At 41.7% G+C, this 19,318-nt stretch overlaps 1 protein-coding gene and 1 non-coding gene across 2 annotated transcripts in view; both read left to right on the top strand.

The window, feature by feature from the left end:
* Positions 1 to 19,318, top strand: part of STARD9 (StAR related lipid transfer domain containing 9) — a 170,110-nt gene that overhangs the window by 76,629 nt on the left and 74,163 nt on the right. The window contains exons 4-6 of the mRNA XM_066343732.1: positions 16,668 to 16,784; positions 17,892 to 17,924; positions 18,011 to 18,072. Of these exons, the coding sequence (XP_066199829.1) occupies positions 16,668 to 16,784; positions 17,892 to 17,924; positions 18,011 to 18,072 (212 nt within the window). The remainder of the gene's footprint in view (positions 1 to 16,667; positions 16,785 to 17,891; positions 17,925 to 18,010; positions 18,073 to 19,318) is intronic.
* Positions 9,337 to 9,395, top strand: LOC136377972 (small nucleolar RNA SNORD69). The gene has a single exon (XR_010746566.1). It is a non-coding gene; the product is annotated as a small nucleolar RNA SNORD69 (small nucleolar RNA).

Raw genomic sequence — 19,318 nt, 5'->3', positions numbered from 1 at the left:
ATTTCTTATGGCTGAGTAGCATTCCATTATATATATGTACCACATCTTGTGTGTGTGTGTGTGTGTGTGTGTGTGTGTGTGTGTGTGTGTGTGACAGACATAGAGACAGAGAGAGGGACAGACAGGCAGGAAGGGAGAGAGATGAGAAGCATCAATTCTTCGTTGCAGCTCCTTAGTTGTTCATTGATTGCTTTCTCATATGTGCCTTGACTGGAGGCTACAGCCCAGTGAGTGACCCCTTGTTCAAGCCAGGGATGTTGGGCTCAAGCCAGCGACCATGGGGTCATGTCTATAATCCCACTTTCAAGCCAGTGATCTTGTGCTCAAGCCGGATGAGCCCTTGCTCAAGCTGGCGACCTTGGGGTTTCAAACCTGGGTCCTCATCCCAGTCTGACGCTCTATCCACTGCACCACCGTCTGGTAAGGCTATCACATCGTCTTTATCCATTACTCTATTGAGGGACACTTTCGTTGTTTCCATGTCTTGGCCAGTGTGAATAATGCTGTGATGAACATGGGAGTGCATGTGTCATTATGTACCAATGTTTTTGAGTTTTGGGGGTAGATACCCAGTAGAGGGATTGCTGAGTAGTTCTATTCTTAATTTTTTGAGGAACCATCATACTTTCTTCTGTAATGGATGTACTAATTTGCATTCCCACCAGCAGTGAATGAGAGTTCCTTTTTCTCCACCACCTCTCCAAACACTTGTCATTACCTGTCTTGTTGGTAATAGCCAGTCTAACAGGTATGAGGTGGTATCTCATTGTAGTTTTGGTTTGTATTTCTTGAATAGCTAGTGAAGATAAGCATCTTTTTATATATCTGTTGGCTATTTGTACATCCTCTTGGAAGAAGTGTGTATTCATGGCCTCTCCCCATTTTTTTTTTCATTTTTCCGAATCTGGAAACGGGGAGGCAGTCAGACAGACTCCTGCATGCACCTGACCGGGATTCACCCGGCATGCCCACCAGGGGGCGATGCTTTGCCCCTCTGGGGCGTCGCTCCGCTGCATCCAGAGCCATTCTAGCGCCTGAGGCAGAGGCCACAGAGCCATCCCCAGCGCCCGGGCCATCTTTGCTCCAATGGAGCCTCGCTGCGGGAGGGGAAGAGAGAGACAGAGAGGAAGGAGAAGGGGAGGGGTGGAGAGGCAAATGGGCACCTCTCCTGTGTGCCCTGGCCGGGAATCGAACCCGGGACTCCTGCACGCCAGGCCGACGCTCTACTGCTGAGCCAACAGGCCAGGCTTCTCCCCATTTTTTAATTGGATTTTTTGTTGTAGAGCTTTGTATATTTTATATATTTTGGATATTAACTCCTTATTGGAGCTATTGTTTGCAAATATCTCCCATTTAGTTGGCTGCCTATTTGTTTTGTTGTCAGTTTCTTTTGCTGTGCAGAAGCTTTTTAGTTTGATATAGTCCCATTTATTTTTGCCTTTACTTCCTTTGCCTTTGGGGGTCAAATACATAACATGTTCTCTATGGCCAAGGTTTATGAGTTTAGTACCTATGTTTTCTTCTATCTATTTTATTGTTTCAGCCCTTGTAAAAGTTTATTATGTCCATTTGGTCTAATGTGTCATTTAAGGCCAATATTTTTTTATTGATTCCCTGTTTGGATATCTATGTATAGCCATCTATGGTGTCTTGAGATCTCCAAGTATGATTATGTTTTTCTCTGCTTCTATTTTTAGATCAGCTAGTCGATGTCTTATGTATTTTGGTGCTCCCTGGTTCAGTGCATATATATTAAGAAGTGTTATGTCTTCTTGATATAGTGTCCCCTTTATCATTATGAAATGTCCTTCTTTGTCTCTCATTTCCTTTGTTGTCTTAAAATCAATGTTGTCAGATATGAATATGGCTACACCTGCTTTTCTTTGGATATTATTTGTTTGGAGAATTGTTTTCCAACCTTTCACTTTGAGTTTACTTTTGTCCCTGCAGCTTTGATGTGTCTCTTGAAGGCAGCATATGGTTAGGTTTTGCTTTTTGATTGAATCTGCTACTTTGTGTCTCTTTATTGGTGAGTTCAGTCCATTTACATTTAGGGTAATTATTGACACTTGAGGATTTCCTATAGCCTTTATTTTTGTTTTGTTTTCTGGTAGCTCTGTGTCTCATTTGGTTCTTCTCTTTTGTGTTTCTGTCAGGTTTTTTTTTTAAGTTTATTATTTTTATTTTTTCTTTACAGGGACAGAGAGAGAGAGTCAGAGAGAGGGATAGATAGGGACAGACAGACAGGAACGGAGAGAAATGAGAAGCATCAATCATCAGTTTTTCGTTGCGACACCTTAGTTGTTCATTGATTGCTTTCTCATATGTGCCTTGACCGTAGGTCTTCAGCAGACCAAGTAACCCCTTGCTTGAGCCAGCGACCTTGGGTCTAAGCTGGTGAACATTTTTTATTTTGCTCAAGCCAGATGAGCCTGTGCTCAAGCTGGTGACCTCGGGGTCTCGAACCTGGGTCCTCGGCATCCCAGTCCAACACTCTATCCACTGTGCCACCGCCTGGTCAGGCTCTGTCAGTTGTTTTTGTTTGGTGGTATTCCATACTTCTTTCCCCTGTTTCTCCTTTTTTTAAGCTGTGTATTTTAGTAATGCCTTTTTCGTGGGTGGTTATCATTAGGTTATTAAGAGAAAAATTGTCATATGTATGAGTCCTTTGTCTTATGAGTGATTCTGCATCCCATCCTTCTTTGCTACTGCAGATCTTAATCCTCTCCCTTTTTATGTTATTGTTCTCATAGACCAGTGGTAGTCAACCTGGTCCCTACCGCCCACTAGTGGGCGTTCCAGCTTTCATGGTGGGTGGTAGTGGAGCAGCCAAAGTATAAATAAAAAGATTTAACTATAGTAAGTTGTTTTATAAAGATTTATTCTGCCGCCCTGGCTGGTTGGCTCAGTAGTAGAGTGTCGGCCTGGCGTGCAGAAGTCCCGGGTTCGATTCCCGGCCAGAGCACACAGGAGAAGCGCCCATCTGCTTCTCCACCCCTCCCCCTCTCCTTCCTCTCTGTCTCTCTCTTCCCCTCCCGCAGCCGAGGCTTCATTGGAGCAAAGATGGCCTGGGCGCTGGGGATGGCTCCTTGGCCTCTGCCCCAGGCGCTAGAGTGGCTCTGGTCGCAACAAAGTGACACGCCGGAGGGGCAGAGCATCACCCCCTGGTGGGCAGAGCGTCGCCCCTGGTGGGCGTGCCGGGTGGATCCCGGTCGGGCACATGCGGGAGTCTGTCTGACTGTCTCTCCCCATTTCCAGCTTCAGAAAAAAAAAAAGATTTATTCTGCCAAACTTAGCAAAAATCTGACATAAAGTACTTGGTTAGTAATTATTATTATATGCTTTAACTTGCTGTAACTCTGCTTTATAAATTTTATAAAGTTACTTCCCTACTTTATAAATCATCATTACTGTGGAACCAGTGGGCAGTTAGAAAATTTTACTACTAACAGAGATACAAAAGTGGGTGGTAGGTATAAAAAGGTTGACTACCCCTGTCATAGATTATCCTTGTTTTTATTGTCACCTTTTACTTGTAGATTTAATTTGTTTTATGCTTTGTGTCTGTTTGAATAACCCCTTTGAGTATTTCCTGCTGTGGGGTTTTTCTGGTGATAAATTCCCTCAGCTCTGTATGTTTGAAAAAATTTTTATTTCTCCTTCATATTTGAAGGGTAAGTTTGATAGACATAGTATTCTTGGCTGATAACGCCTCTCTTTTCAGTGCTTTGAATGTTTGGGTCCACTCTCTTATGGCTTGTAGAGTTTCTGCTGAGAACTCTGATGATAACCAAATGGGCTTTCCTTTATATGTTATGTTTCTTCTTTTCCTAGCTGCCTTGTGGACTCTTTTTCTGTCATTGATTTTTGGCAATTTTATTACAATGTGCCTTGGAGTAGGTCTGTTTGGGTTGAGATAACAGCGTTTTGTTTGCTTCTTGGATTTGATGACCTAACTCTTTCCATAGGCTTGGGAAATTCTCATCCATTATTTGTTTGAATAAGGCTGCCCATTCCCTTATCCCCCTCTCCTTCTTCTGATAATGCCCGTTATTCATATATAGCTCTTTCTGATGGAGTAAGACAATTCTTGTAGAAAGTTCTCTCATTTTTTAAAATTTGTGAGTCTCTTTCCTCTTCTCTCTGTTGCCTGTCTTTGATGTCACTGATTCTTTCCTTTCTCTGGCTTGTTTTATTAGCTAAACTTGCTGCCTCAGTTTTCAATTCATGTGTTTAGTTCTTCAACTCTATTTTTAAAGTTTCAATCTCCTTGATGAGGTTTTCATTTTGTTTTCTGAGCTCATTAAGTTGCCTATTGATGTTTTCTTGCATCTCATTGAGTATTCTCAGAACTTCAATTTTGAATTCTCTATCTTTTAACTCCAGGGTTTCCATGTGATTGAGTTTTTTTTTCTTGAGATTTTTCATTTTCTTTCTGAACTACATCTCTGTCTTGTGTAGCCATGCATTCGATTTCTTCTTCCTTGATGGCGTTTGAGAGCGACATTGTTAAGAACTCTAACAAGCCTGACCAGGCAGTGGTGCAGTGGATAGAGCATTGGACTGGGACACAGAGGACCCAGGTTTGAAACCCCAAGTTCGCTGGCTTGAGTGTAGGCTCACCAGCTTTAGCGTGGGGTAACTGGCTTGAGTGTGGGACCATAGACATGACTCCATGGTTGCTGGTTTGAGCCCAAAGGTAACTTGCCTGAAGCCCAAGGTCACTGGTTTGAGCAAGGGGTCACTCATTTTGCTGGAGCTGCTCTGGTCAAGGCACATATGAGAAAGCAGTCAATGAACAACTAAGATGCCGCAATGAAGAATTGATGCTTCTCTTTTCTCTCCCTTCCTGTCTCTCTGTTTACTTCACCTATCCCCCCCTCTGTCTCAATCACAAAAAAAACAACTCTATAACAAAATAACACCTAAAGAAGTGAAACATACAGATTAAAAATACAATAACAAATATAAAATATTTAAAAATGACAAGCAAAAAAGAAAAACTATTGAAAACTAAAAGCCAAAAATGAACAAAACTCTCATAAAAAATAGGAATAAAAATATAAAAGTTAAAGAAAAAGAAATTTAAAACAGAAAGAAAGAAAAAACAAGAAGGGAAAACAAAGGAAAAATAGATTTCAGGTTTTTTTTTGTCTTTTTAAAAGATTTTATTTATTTATTTATTTTTATAAATAAATTTTTATTTCAATGGGGTGACATCAATAAATCAGGGTACATACATTCAAAGAAAACATTTCCAGGTTATCTTGTCATTTAGTTCTGTTGCATACCCATCACCCGAAGAGAGATCGTCCTCCACCACCCTCCATCCAGTTCTCTCTGTACCCCTCCCCCTCCCCCTCTCCCTCCTTCCCTCCCCCCACCCCCTGTAACCACCACACTCCTGTCCATGCCTCTTAGTCTCGCTTTTATGTCCCACCAATGTATGGAATCCTGCAGTTCCTGATTTTTTCTGATTCGCTTATTTCACCCCGCACAATGCTACCAAGACTCCACCATTCCGCTGTAAGTGATCCGATGTCATCATTTCTCCTAGCTGAATAGTACACCATGGTGTATATGTGCCCCATCTTCTTCATCCAGTCCTCTATTTTTTTTTACAGTGATTAAAAGCCTTTAAGCAAACTCTTGGCCAATAGAGCAAGAATCCCTAAAAGAGTAGTGTCCTTAACATGTTCACCAAGTCCAAGTTGGCCCCATCACCATGCCAAATCCCTGAAAAATGCAACCCAACCGCAGTTCAGTCTGTTAGGAGCTGTCACAGGGAGCAGGAGTCCAGGAAAGTTCCCCACAGGAAAAGTCCGCATGACACTGGAATTGTTGTCAACATTCTAGACTTTGCAGCTCATGTCCAAGTCCCAATGACCGCTGCTTCTAGCTGGTAATGATTCAGGTAGACTGGAAAAAGCCATTTGCAGCATGTGTGGATATGGAGCTTCTGTTCTCCTCTGCCTGGAGAGTTGAGACCAGGTTGCTTTTCCCTGGAGCTCTGTGACTGTGGCCTAGTAAAGAGAACCTTGGGATACACTAAGCTGGGTGGCAAAGGTAAATTCATAATACAAGTTGGCAAAAGGAGGAAAGAGAGCTTTAAATTAGGAGTAGGTCCCAGCCTGAAATATGAGTGGGGCATTGAGGTAGGAGGGATAAAGGAAACACTATATATTAAGCAAAGCAACAGAAAATAGGACTATCAACCCCCACAACAGAGATAGATTTCAGTTTTGAGAGATTACTGTTTTCTTCTAGTAGGTGTCACTATATTGTAAGTTTTAGCTCTGTGAAATTCTTGGGCTGTCCTCCAATGATGTAGGCGAGGCTGCAACTGTGTTTGTGGGTGGGGCGTGTTGTGAGGGCTTTATGGCTTTGGTGTTATGGCTTTAGCTTTCTGGCTTGATGGCTGTAGCGATGGTGTTCTCAGGCCTACGAGCACTCCTCCCCACATTTCAACAGACAAGGGGACCAGATGTGGAGCACCTCTGTTCTTCAGGGGAGAGAGTGGCTCTGGAGAGCTTGCTGTAGGGTTTGTCTTTGCCACTTTGCATACCCCTGAGGTGGGGGAGGTGGGATTTGGGAGGCTGGGGGGTCCATACTTTACTTTTCTCTGTCTCTGCTGAGTGGGCTGCAGGCAGAGCACAGGAGCACTGGCTGTGACCCTGCACTCTGGACGTTTTGGTTTAGTTTTTCCCCCTCTGGCTCTCTATCTTAGCACTCCTCCTGGCAGAAGGGGATGCAATCATTCTGGGTTTTCATCTCCATATCCCTCAGACAAAACCCAGACAGCCCAAGCTTCCCTCCTCCCTGTAGCCGGTAGAGAAAAAAAAAAATCCAGTCACTCTGGATTTGTCTCCTTTCTCAAGCCCCACATGAATGTGGTTTATCTTCTTCCCTCTTTTCAGCCCATCCCACCTTCAGTCCATTCAGTGCGTGGATCCTTCAGATGTGCCTGCAAGCCCAGCTGGAGTTCTTTCACTGCATTATAGTTGTTCAATTTGTTGAAATTTCAAGGGGAGATCAGTAGTATCTCCCATGCCATAGTTACTCTGATGTCATCCTAATTCACTTTGGTCTTTTTAAAAATGCCTCCTAGTTCTGTAAGCACAACAGTAGCTATAAGGTCAGAGAAATTTTAAGTGGGGACACTTTGGGAGATTCTTTAAGCCCATGTCATGGTTTAGAAAATTGCAACCCTTCTGTCTCTTTAAGATTTGAAGAGCTTTAATTATTATTTTACTTTAATGGTTTGTTAAGATGTTTTGGAAATATTTTTTTAATAGGGTAGGAGGCATACATTGTTAAAAAGGTATCTATGTGAAGTTGGGACATAATAACTATGGTATTTGTATTCATATATCTATTTTCCAAAGTAAATACATGGTTCTCCTTAAAAGATATGAGGGTACCAGAGAAAAAGGTAACTCTTTTGAGTAGTCCTTATACAGAAAAATGGAAACAGGTAAAGTGTAATAATAATAAAAACTTGCATTTATTTAGTGCTTAGTTTGTGTTAGACATTGTTCTAAATGCTTTAGATGGTATTTTTAACACAGTTAATCCTTTAAAAAATCCTTTGAGTTTTAGGTACTTTTAAAATCTCCCTGTCACCAAAAATAAAAATAAAATTTAAAAAGCCTGACCTGTGGTTGAGCAGTGAGTAAAGCGATGACCTGGAATGTTGAGGTTGTTGGTTCAAGGCGCTGGGCTTACCAGGTCAAGGCACATACGAGAAGCAGTTACTATGAATTGATGCTTCCTGTTCCTCCCCCCTTCTCTCTCCTCTCATTAAAATTAATAGATAAAAAAATTTTGGCCCTGGCCGGTTGGCTCAGTGGTAGAGTGTCGGCCTGGCGTGCAGGAGTCCCGAGTTCGATTCCGGCCAGGGCACACAGAAGAAGCGCCCATCTGCTTCTCCACCTCTCCCCCTCTCCTTCCTCTCTGTCTCTCTCTTCCCCTCCCGCAGCCAAGGCTCCATTGGAGCAAAGTTGGCCCGGGCGCTAAGGATGGCTCTGTGGCTTCTGCCTCAGGTGCTAGAATGGCTCTGGTTGCAACAGCGATGCCTCAGATGGGCAGAGCATCGCCCCCTGGTGGGCATACCAGGTGGATCCCGGTCGGGCGCATGCGGGAGTCTGTCTGACTGCCTCCCCGTTTCCAACTTCAGAAAAATACAAAAAAAAAAAAATTTTTTTTAAATCTCCATCACAAATGTAGAAACTGAGGTACAATTACTTGTCAAAGAGCCAGGTTTTGAACCTAGAAAGTTCTAAATCCTATGTTCTTTTTCCTTCTTTTTTTTCTTTTGGAGAGAGACAGGAATATTGAGTTGCTCCTGTATGTGCCCTGACTATCGAAACGGCAACCTCTGTGCTTCAGGATGACACTCCAACAGCCAACTGAGCTATCCAGCCAGGGCTTAATTTTATTATTATTAATTTTTTTAGAGACAGAGGAAGGGAGAGAGAGGGGAGGGGGGAGGGAAACTGTTGTTTCACTCAGTTGTGCATTCATTAGTTTCCCATGTGTGTCCTGACCGGGGATTGAACCCACAACCTTGTCATTGCAGGAGGATGCTCTTAACTGACTGAGCTAATTGGCCAGGGCCATGCCTGTGTTATTAACCACTAAACTATAAGGGTAGCTGTTTAGAGGAAGAGAAATCATTCTAAGCCCTTACACAACTGCAGGTCCCAGTACGTTGTGTATTTTATGTATATGAATGCTTTCTCTTCAAATTGTGGATCCTGAATCCTACTTTTCTATGCATTCTACCACAAGTTGGGAGAGAAGATGGGTCAATAGATCCATGAATAGTATCAATATTACCTGCTCAGCTTCTCTGTGTCATAAGTGTGAACTTGAAGTTTTCCTAAGTAACAGCATTAGTGAAACATGTTTGAATAATTTCTAGCAATTGAAATGTCCCTCTTCTCATTTTACAATTTCTTTTTTTTTTTTTAAAGATTTTATTTGTTGATTTTACAGAAGTGGTTGGAATGAGAAGTATCAACTCATAGTTACTTAACTTTAGTTGTTCATTAATTGCTTGTCATATGTGCCTTTGCCTGGCAAGCCCAGGCTTTCAAACCAGTGACCTCAGCATTCCAGGTTGATGCTCTATCTACTGCACCCCCACAGGTCAGGCTCATTTTTGAGACTTTATTTGAAATCATTATCTATTTCATTGTTTTGGACACTTTCTTATCTTAAATTGAAATCACAGATTTTTTTGTTATGAGTCTACTGGGGGTTTAGAGAACATAATATATAATAGAAAGAACTGCAAAACTACTGAAAACAAATAAACAAAAAAAATCTATTGGCAATTGACAATATATTGGATTTGATAGACAGTGCTAGTTTGTTCAGTTCAACCCTGAATTTTGTGTTCTGTCCCTGGTCCTCCAGACAAAGTAGTACTCTCATCAATTACCATCTCTTGTTCCAGGAAAATAAAAATCTATCAGTGAAAAATGTCTTTAGAAAAATACAGGGCAACCATTATTCTTGGACCTTAAATAGTCATCATGAAATCTTCAGTAACATAGTTTAATCTATCTGTTTTCAAGATTAATATGTCTGATAATGTTGCAAATATTGGGGAAATCTATCCCTTAAGATTTATTTTTATCTTACTTTTTAAAAGGAGACATTATTTGTTAGAGCAGTTTTAGATTTACCACAAAACTGAGTACAAAGCACAGAGAGAGATCTGCCCTCCATCTACCAGCATCTGACACAGTTGATGAGCCTACAGTGGTTAACATGTCATTATCACCCAACGTCCATAGTTTACACTAGGGTTCAGTTTTGGTTTTGTACACTCTTTGGGTTTGACATATGTATAATGACATGTGAACAACATTGAAGTATCATATCGAATAGTTTTACTGCCCTAAAAATTTCTCTGTGCTCCATCTACCATACTACCCTTCTGCTGCCAAGTACTGATTTTTTTTTATTAATTTTAATGGGGTGACATTGATAAATCAGTGTACATATGTTCAGAGAAAACAGCTCTAGGTTATTGATTTTTTTTTTTACCATCTTCATACTTTTGCCTTTTCCAGAATGACATGTACAATACTTGGAATCATACAATATATAACTTTTTCAGATTGGCTTATTTTACTTAGCAATATGCATTTAAGGTTACTTCATGCTTTTTCATGGCTTGATAGCTAATTTCTTTTTAACACTGAATATTCCATTGTCTGGATGTAACACCACCACATATTTATTCATTTACCTAGTGAAGAACATCTCGAGTGCTTCTAAGTTTTGGCAATTATGAATGAAGCTGTTATAAATACCAAGCAATGTGATTGATGAATTGTATAAGAGTATGTTTAGTTTTCATTGTTGTTTTGTGTTTTTTTTTGTATTTTTCTGAAGCTGGAAATGGGGAGGCAGTCAGACAGACTCCCGCATGCGCCCGACCGGGATCCACCCGGCATGCCCACCAGGGGGCGATGCTCTGCCACAATCAGAGCCATTCTAGCACCTGAGGCAGAGGCCACAGAGCCATCCTCAGCGCCCAGGCAAACTTTGCTCCAGTGGAGCCTTGGCTGCGGGAGGGGAAGAGAGAGACAGAGAGGAAGGAGAGGGGGAGGGGTGGAGAAGCAGATGGGCACTTCTCCTGTGTGCCCTGGCTGGAATCGAACCCGGGACTCCTGCACGCCAGGCCAACGCTCTACCACTGAGCCAACCGACCAGCGCCTAGTTTTCATTGTTTTTTTGTTTGTTTGTTTGTTTTAGTGAGAGAGAGGGACAGACAGACAAGAAGGAAGAGAGATGAGAAGCATCAACTCATTTTGCAGTACCTTAGTTGTTCATTGATTGCTTTCTCTTTTGTGCCCTGACCAGGGGCTCCATCAGAGCCAGTGAGCCCTTACTCAAGCCAGCAACATTGGTCTTCAAGGCATTGACCTTTGGGCTCAAGCCAATGATCATGGGGTCATGTCTATGATCCCATGCATAAGCTGGCAACCCGTGCCCAAGCTGATGAGCCCATGCTCAAGCTGGATGAGCCTGTGCTCAAGCCAACAACCTCAGGGTTTCGAACCTGGGTTCTCAGCATCCCAGACTGATGCTCTATCCACTGTGCCACTGCCTGGGCAGGAGAGTATGTTTAGTTTTGTAAAAAACTTCTCAACTGCCTTCCAAAGTGACTGTTCCATTCCCACTTGCAATGCATGAGAGTTTCTGTTGCTCCACATCCATGTCAACATTTGGTGTTGATAGTGTGTTGGATTTTGGTCATTCTAATAAGTGTGCAGTGATATTTCCTTGTTGTTGTTGTTTTTAGTGAGAGGAGGGAAGTTAGAGAGACAGACTCCTGCATGCACCCTGACTGGGATCCACCCAGCAATCCTGGTCTTGGGCCAAAGCTCAAATCAACCAAGCTATCCTTAGTACCTGAGGTTGATGCTTGGACCAACCGAGCTATTCTCAGCACCCAGGGCCAATGCTGGAACCAATCAAGCCACTGGCTTTGATGGGAGAGAGGGAGGGGAAGAGAAGCAGATGGTTGCTTCTCATATGTGCCCTGACCAGGGATCAAACCCGGCACATGTACGCTGGGCTGATGCTCTAGCCACTGAGCTAACATGCCAGGGCTGGTATCTCCTTGGTTTAATATGCAACACTAATGATGTATGATGTTGAACTTTTTTTTTTTCTTTTGAGAGAGGGGAAAGGAGAGGTGGGGGAAGGAAGAGAGAGAGAGAAGCATCAACTTACTGTTTCAGTTGTTGTGTACCCATCAATTGCTTCACATATATGCCCTGACCAGGGTTCAAACTGGCAACCTTGGTGATCTGGACAGTGCTCTACCAATTGTGCCACTGACCAGGGCTGAACATCTTTCTTTCTTTTTTTTTAATAAAAAACTATTTTTAATTCTTATTTTTTCTTCTTTTCCAAGTGAGAGGATGGGATAGACAAACTAACACATGCATCCCACAGGATCCACCCTATAACCCCTGTTCTGGGCAGATGCTCATCATGGGCCATGTTCACAACTGAGCTACTTTTAGTGCCTGAGGCGGAGGCTCCATGGAGCCATCTTCAGCACCCAGGGCCAGTGTGCTCAAACTAATTGAGCCATGGCTGCAGGAGGGGAAGAAAGAGAGAAAGTAGGAGGTAGGGGAGGGAATAGAAGCAGATGGCACCCTATTTTTGTGTGCCCTGGCCAGGAATTGAACCCAGGACATCCACACACTGGGCTGATACTCTACCAATTGAGCTAACTGGCCAGGGCCTCTTTAAATTTTTAAAAAAATATTTATTAATTTTTAAAGATTTTATTAATTTTACAGAGAAGAGGGAGGAACAATAAATATCAATTCATAATTGCTTCACTTTAGCTGTCCATTGTTTGCTTGGGATATGTGTCTTGATTGGTCAAGGCCAGGGTTTTGAACCAGCAACCTCAGGCCAGCGCTCTATCCACTGTGCCACCACAGGCCAGGCAAAAAATATTTATTTTATTGATTTTAGAGAGTGGAAGGGAGAGAGAGAGAGAGAGGAACTTAGATCTGTTCTTGTGTGTGCCCTGACTGGGGATTGAACTAGCAACCTTTGTGCTTTGGAACCATGCTCTAACCAACTGAGCTATTCTGCCAGGGCTGAACATCGTTTAATATACTTATTTGCTATCTGTATATCTTCTTTGGTGACATAGCTGTTGAGATCTTTTGCACATGTTTTAATTGGGTTGTTCATTTCCTTGTTGAGTTTTAAGAGCTCTTTGCACATTTTGGATAGCAGTCCTTTATCAGATGTGTCTTTTGAAAATATTTTCTCTCAATATGTGGTTTGTTTTCCTATTCTTTTGAGAATATGTATTTAAAAAAATTTTGATTCCTAGATTCAGTTGCCCTTGGGAATTGGGTTTTGGCTGGTCTTTTGGTTTTGGCGTTAGGTGTTTGGAGTCTCCATGCACCAATATCCAGTGGGTTGTCTCCTATCTAATTAGTACTTTAGTAAAAGACTGTAAGTAAAAGACTGGAAGTACTATACTGCTCACAAAAATTAGGGGATATTTCAAAATGAATATGAAGTGATAAAAAAAAAGGTATTTGATTTTTTTTTTATTAAATAAGATCATCAGAAAAGCAAATGACAAGTCAAAGACAGTCATTTGATTATGCAAATGAGATGGAAAACCAACTTTTTTTCATTGGTGAAAATGTACTATACAAAAGGCTGAAAGTACTGGAGTATCTGCACATTCCTTGATCCCCTAATTTTTGTGAGCAGTGTATATTACATATAGTTAATCTGATTGTTGAACACTTTTGTCTACTTATACACCAGAGAAAAAAAGTCACATTGCCAATCTCTCCTTCTGAACCAGGTGATCCTCTATCTTTAGTTTACCTTCTGGTGATTTAGTTTTGCTCTCAAATTATTCTTGTTATTCACATTGAGTTGTTTCCAAATGCTTTATTATATTATGATGAGAGTGGACCATGGTGTCATCTGGCCATGTGTGCTCTATCTAGGGCTGTGCTTTTTCCTGCAACCTATGATGAACTAAGCATCCCAGTTCTTGAAGAATGGTAGCTATATCTTTTTTTTTTTTTTTTTCATTTTTCTGAAGCTGGAAACAGGGAGAGACAGTCAGACAGACTCCCGCATGCGCCCGACCGGGATCCACCCGGCACGCCCACCATGGGGCGATGCTCTGCCCACCAGGGGGCGATGCTCTGCCCATCCTGGGCGTCGCCATGTTGTGACCAGAGCCACTCTAGCGCCTGGGGCAGAGGCCACAGAGCCATCCCCAGCGCCCGGGCCATCTTTGCTCCAATGGAGCCTTGGCTGCGGGAGGGGAAGAGAGAGACAGAGAGGAAGACGCGGCAGAGGGGTGGAGAAGCAAATGGGCGCTTCTCCTATGTGCCCTGGCCGGGAATCGAACCCGGGTCCTCCGCACGCTAGGAACTATATCTTAACAATATCCACCAATTCCAGGTTTAGAATCTACTGGTTTTGCCTTTTGACATCTTTTACTGTTGAGTGAAAATGGTATCTTAAAGGTGTTTGTCATAAAACCTTCCCGCAATTATTTGAATTTGGATAAAGACATGGACAGAGTGACATTTTGTTGTTTTTCCTTCACAATCCGTTGAGCTCACTCTGCTGAGCTGTGTGTGAGCAGTGGGAAGAAATGGCATTTGGACTAGATATGGCCTGGCTCTGTCTGCACCTCTGTTCCTACTACTTCCTTCTGGGGCACTGGAGAGAAAGGTTGAATTTTGTGGAACATTTTCCAACTAGTAAATGGATGACAGCCAGCTCAAATCGTCTGATGAAGAGAAATGACTCCTTCAGTCCTGGGAATTTGACCCACACAGATATTGGGAGTCAAAAAAACCCTGCCAGATTTTTAGCTTTTTATATAGGAGTGAATGAATGAAGAGGGTGCATGCAGTACAGAGCTGGGAGGGCGACTGGGGAGGGGATGGGAATGGTACACGGCCTCATCTTTCACCACTCCCTGGGTTCTGAGTATTATTTAGAAGCATTAAAGGCTCTGTCCAGTTAGCTCAGTTAGTTAAGAGCATCATCCCAAAACAAGGTTGTAGGTTTGATCCCTGATCAGGGCACACACAGGAAGCAGCCAATGAGTGCACGACTGAGTGAAACAACAAATAAATGCTTCCCTTCCCCTTCCATCTTCTCTATCTCTTCCTCTCTCTGTCTCTGAAAATAAAAGAAATTAAGCTCTGGCTGGATAGCTCAGTTGGAGTGTTGTCCTGGAGTCCAGAGGTTACTGGTTCGATTCCCTCCCTGGTCAGGGCACATATAGGAGCGCCTTGAAGTTCCTGTCTCTCTCTCAAGGGGGAAAAAAAAGCATTAAAAAAATGAACAAGCCTGACCTGTGGTGGCGCAGTGGATAAAGCGTCGACCTGGAAATGCTGAGGTCGTCGGTTCGAAACCCTGGGCTTGCCTGGTCAAGGCACATATGGGAGTTGATGCTTCCAGCTCCTTCCCCCTTCTCTCTCTCTGTCTCTCTCCCTCTCTGTCTCTCTCTCTCTCCCCTCTAAAAATGAATAAATAAAATTTAAAAAATAGTTTAAAAAAAAATGAACAAACAAAACAAATAATGCACTGGCTAAGAAGCCTAACTGCAGCTGCTGATACAGAACAGGGTAATGTAGTCTTGAGTCAGCAACTTTTGTCTTTGTCCTATTGCCTGTAATTATGTGTGTTATCTTACTTAACCTTCATAACAATCCTGTGATAGATGAAATGTCCACTTTGTAGCTTAAAGAAACAGGCTTACAAAGTTTAAGTAACTTGCTCAAGATTACACAGCTGTGAAGCATGAGCGCCACATTCTAATTTGGAAACATATCAGGTTACTCACAGAATTGAAAGGAAAGTTGAAAAATTGGTAGGAAACCATGGGATCCTAGGTAGCAGGGAAGCCAGGCAAAGCCATATCACAGGTTAGTCTGATTTGGTTGCCTCACCTGGCACTTGTACCACTGTTTGCTCAGGATGCTTTTGGCCTTTTGATGCCACCATGGAGAATTTACCAGCTATTCCTTTGTTTTTGTGTCGTTCTTTCAAAATGCAAGTTGGAACACCTAGTTGGTGTGCTTCATTTTCATGTCTTGGTGTTCTAGCTGCCAGGAGGTAGAGAGGAGTCTCTGGCATGTCTGGCTTCTGTGGTGGAGGATTGGGCCATACTTTCCCCCTGAGACTGGCGCAGAGACCCTGCTCCCAAATAAGAAGAGTATTTGGGTGCTGAGCAACAATAATACAAAGGGAAGATGTCCACATACAGTCATTGCATGCGGATGTTCATGTGACATTCTGCTGAGGACTGGTCAAACTGGGAAGCTGTGTCTTCCTGTAAGCCAAGCTGGGTGTTTTTTGTTGTTGTTGTTGTTTTTTTGTGAGACCAGCATCTATCTACCTAACAGAGTCCTTCAGAACTTTCAGACATTACACGAAATATTATATATGGGTTTTCATATAAGGATGTCTGGCTGTTTCTGATTCATTAAAACTGACCACCACAGACATTAGTGACCAGCAGAACCAGTCAACTGTTAGGGTCCATCTAAGGAGGGAGCATAGGGAAAACTCTCTAACTTCTGGGCTTAACTGATCTTCACTGTGGTGTCTTGAGACCCAGTCAACTGTTAGGGTCTCATCTAAGAGAGATCCATAGGGAAAACTCTCTAACTTCTGGGCTTAACTGATCTTCACTGTGGTGTCTTGAGACCCTGAGTTTGTATATGTTCTGGGAAGTATTTCATTATAGCTTTACCTGATTAACTGGTATGAAAGATTTTCTTGTAATGGGAAGGAAAAAGAATTAATGTGCATGGTCTTTCTTCAGTAATTTGTTTGAATGTCTTTTCCTTTCTTTGCTTTAAGATTAGGGACCATATCAATTTTGTACCTTTAGCATCTAGCATTGTGCCAAACATACAGTAAGTACTCTAAAAAGTGTTTGAATCAATGAATTTTCCTTAGCATTCATTTTCTGAAACTGAATTTATTCTTGTGAAAAGGTGAAGAATTTATAGTCATGTATTTTTGAAACATTTTGTAAAAATTTTAGATTAAACAATAATTTCAAATTTGCTATGGGAAAAAAGACCACAGTGATATGCTCTTTACTTGTGTTGTTACAGGTGTTCCAGGATTTGGGAACTGAAGTACTGTCTGGAGCTGCCCAAGGCTATAACATATGCCTTTTTGCCTATGGGCAGACAGGCTCTGGAAAGACATACACCATGCTGGGGACCCCAGTGAGTACTGGTATTGGGATGAAATAGCTTCCTAACTGCAGAGCAGGCCTGAATCTTGCATTGTCCTTGCCACTAAGAAAGAGAATGTGAGTTTCATAGTCAACTTTAACAAGATTTAATGGGCCCTCTTCTGTATTAAGAATGGGTTTCTCAGCACTTTAATTGAAGAATAAACTTTGAATAATTAGCTTTCTTTATTAAACCCTGAAGAGCCTTAGAATTTCACAGCGCCCTTTGATGAAGCAGACCTTGTCAGTCCTTCTGAATATCTCATATCATTGATAAGACCCAGCCAAACTGATCTTAAGCTCTGTCTGGGACTGAGCAGCATCGAGGCTGTGTGTGTTAGATCTGAGTGTTAGAAAGAAGCAGAAGAACCAACTACTGGGATGGAAGCTTTCAGAATGTGTAGGACTTACGAGGGCCTTCCTTTATCATGGAAAATTAGAAGGGTAGAATTCCTTAAGAATACCTCTTTATTTTAGGGCTAGAAGTCCCCCAGTGAGATGAACTGGTAGAGCAATGATACAGGGACATTCTCTAGGACACTTTCTCCTGAAAGATTATCTTTACTGCCATGAGCTCAGCTCATTGTTCACTATGTCCATGTTTAGTGTGATTTTATATATTTAAAATTAAAAGGAGAAACTTCCCTTTAAACCAGAGTTATAAAGCCTTTAACTTGAATACAGGTTAGCACTGGATCCAAGATGAAAACAATTTTTTTAAATGTGTATATTGAACACCCTTGTACTCTAATTCTCCTATGTGTGTAGAAACAGGAGATAGGTTCTGAGAGGAACCACAGTTGTAAACAAGGTCTATCCAAGAAGGATTGAACCTTCATTTCGCAAAAGTAGACATCTGGGTTTACTAGCTTCTCCTTTTTTCCTTCTTTGCCTCACATCTGGTACATTCTTCCCACGAATGCCTTCTGAGAGGACTGGTGAATAGTCTTCTACATACCACTGATGAAATTCTCTATAGTGAAGAGGCTAGCACAGGGAGCCTATGTGCCTATCCCCCTGCTGAGGACTATTCCTGCGTGTCAGGGTGAGAGCATCATCATGAGCAAACAGTAATGCTTTCCTTTCTTCTGTTCTCCAGGCCTCTGTTGGACTGACGCCACGGATATGTGAGGTATAAACTCTTTGTTGACTAGATCCTTTCAAAGTAAGTCTAATATGTACACTCTTAATGAAATTCCAACCCTCTGATTTATGCAGGGTCTCTTCATCAGGGAGGAAGACTATGCCTCACTGCCTTCCTCCTGTAGGATAAAAGTAAGGTAAGAACCTACCAGACTCTGCGGCCTAAAATGTTTCTATTTACACTCCAAATTCTAGCATGTTCAGCCATTCTCTTTGCTTCCAGAGTCATCCAGAAGAATGAAGAAAAGCCAGAACAGAAATACTGTATCTTGCAGTATGGGGAGATGAGTAACATACTTAGGTCTTTGGATTGTAGAAAATTTAATTCCTGCCCTCAGGCTTAACATGCAGGTGTCTCCTTTGTACCAATTTGCCCTGTCTGGGTTCCTCTCCTTCATTTTCTGTACAACTTCATACTAACTTTTAGAATTTTTCCAAGCCCCTACTGTGTTGTTCTCCAGGTCAGTCGTTGCCAAGCTCTAGTTCCCAGACTGGTGCTGGCTACTCCAACATGAAGTTTTAACCAGTCTGTAGTGAATTGTTTGCAGAAGTTACCAGTTGCCCTTAATTCTCTGTTTTATTCTTCTTTTTCATCATCTTTGTTTTGGTCTTCAATGTTCTTTTTATTAATCAAGATATAATTTACAAACCATAAAATTCATGCTTTAAACACACAATGCAGTATCCAGATGATGTATTATAGAATTGTGTACCTGATACTATAATTTTGCTAACCAATGTCACCCCAATAAATTCAGTGAAAAAGGATTTATATAAGGCTTTCAAAATCCAGAAAAATCTAAATTTACTTTTAAAAATAAATAAAATAACATGAATAAAGTAAAGAAGTATACAGTTCAGTGATCCCCTCCCCCCGATATTTACAGTGTTTTTCCAGCCATCATTACTATCTGATTCCGGAACATTTTTATCACCCCAAAAAGAGTAAACATCCTTTTTAAAAATGAAATGATGTGAACACTATTTTTACATTTTTTAAGTTTGCAAAGTAAAAATTTATAAACCTGTGTGCTTGTGTATGTGTGTGTGTATAAACATATACATGTATATTAAATGTTTTATTGTCCATAAAATCTGGGAAGCACTACTCTTAAGAGACATCTAGGGTTCCTGTGATATGAGAAGTTTAAGGAGAAATAATTTATAAGGAGAGTGTGCATGGAGTTTAGTTTTGAACTGGAGCTCTTTTTTCTGACTGCTGACTTCATAGGCAAGCATCTGTGTCCTGGTGATGAAGACCTTTCTGTGAGAAGTGTGCTTTCTTGTTCATCAAAATTTTTAACTAATTTTAATAATGGATTATAACTGTTATTATTTTTAAAAGGAATAAAATGCCAGTAGATACCTGTGAGATAGAGAATA

This window comes from Saccopteryx leptura, chromosome 6 (genome assembly GCF_036850995.1).
Source record: "Saccopteryx leptura isolate mSacLep1 chromosome 6, mSacLep1_pri_phased_curated, whole genome shotgun sequence".
Classification (NCBI taxonomy): Eukaryota; Metazoa; Chordata; class Mammalia; order Chiroptera; family Emballonuridae; genus Saccopteryx; species Saccopteryx leptura.
This window is presented reverse-complemented; position numbering and strand designations above follow the sequence as displayed.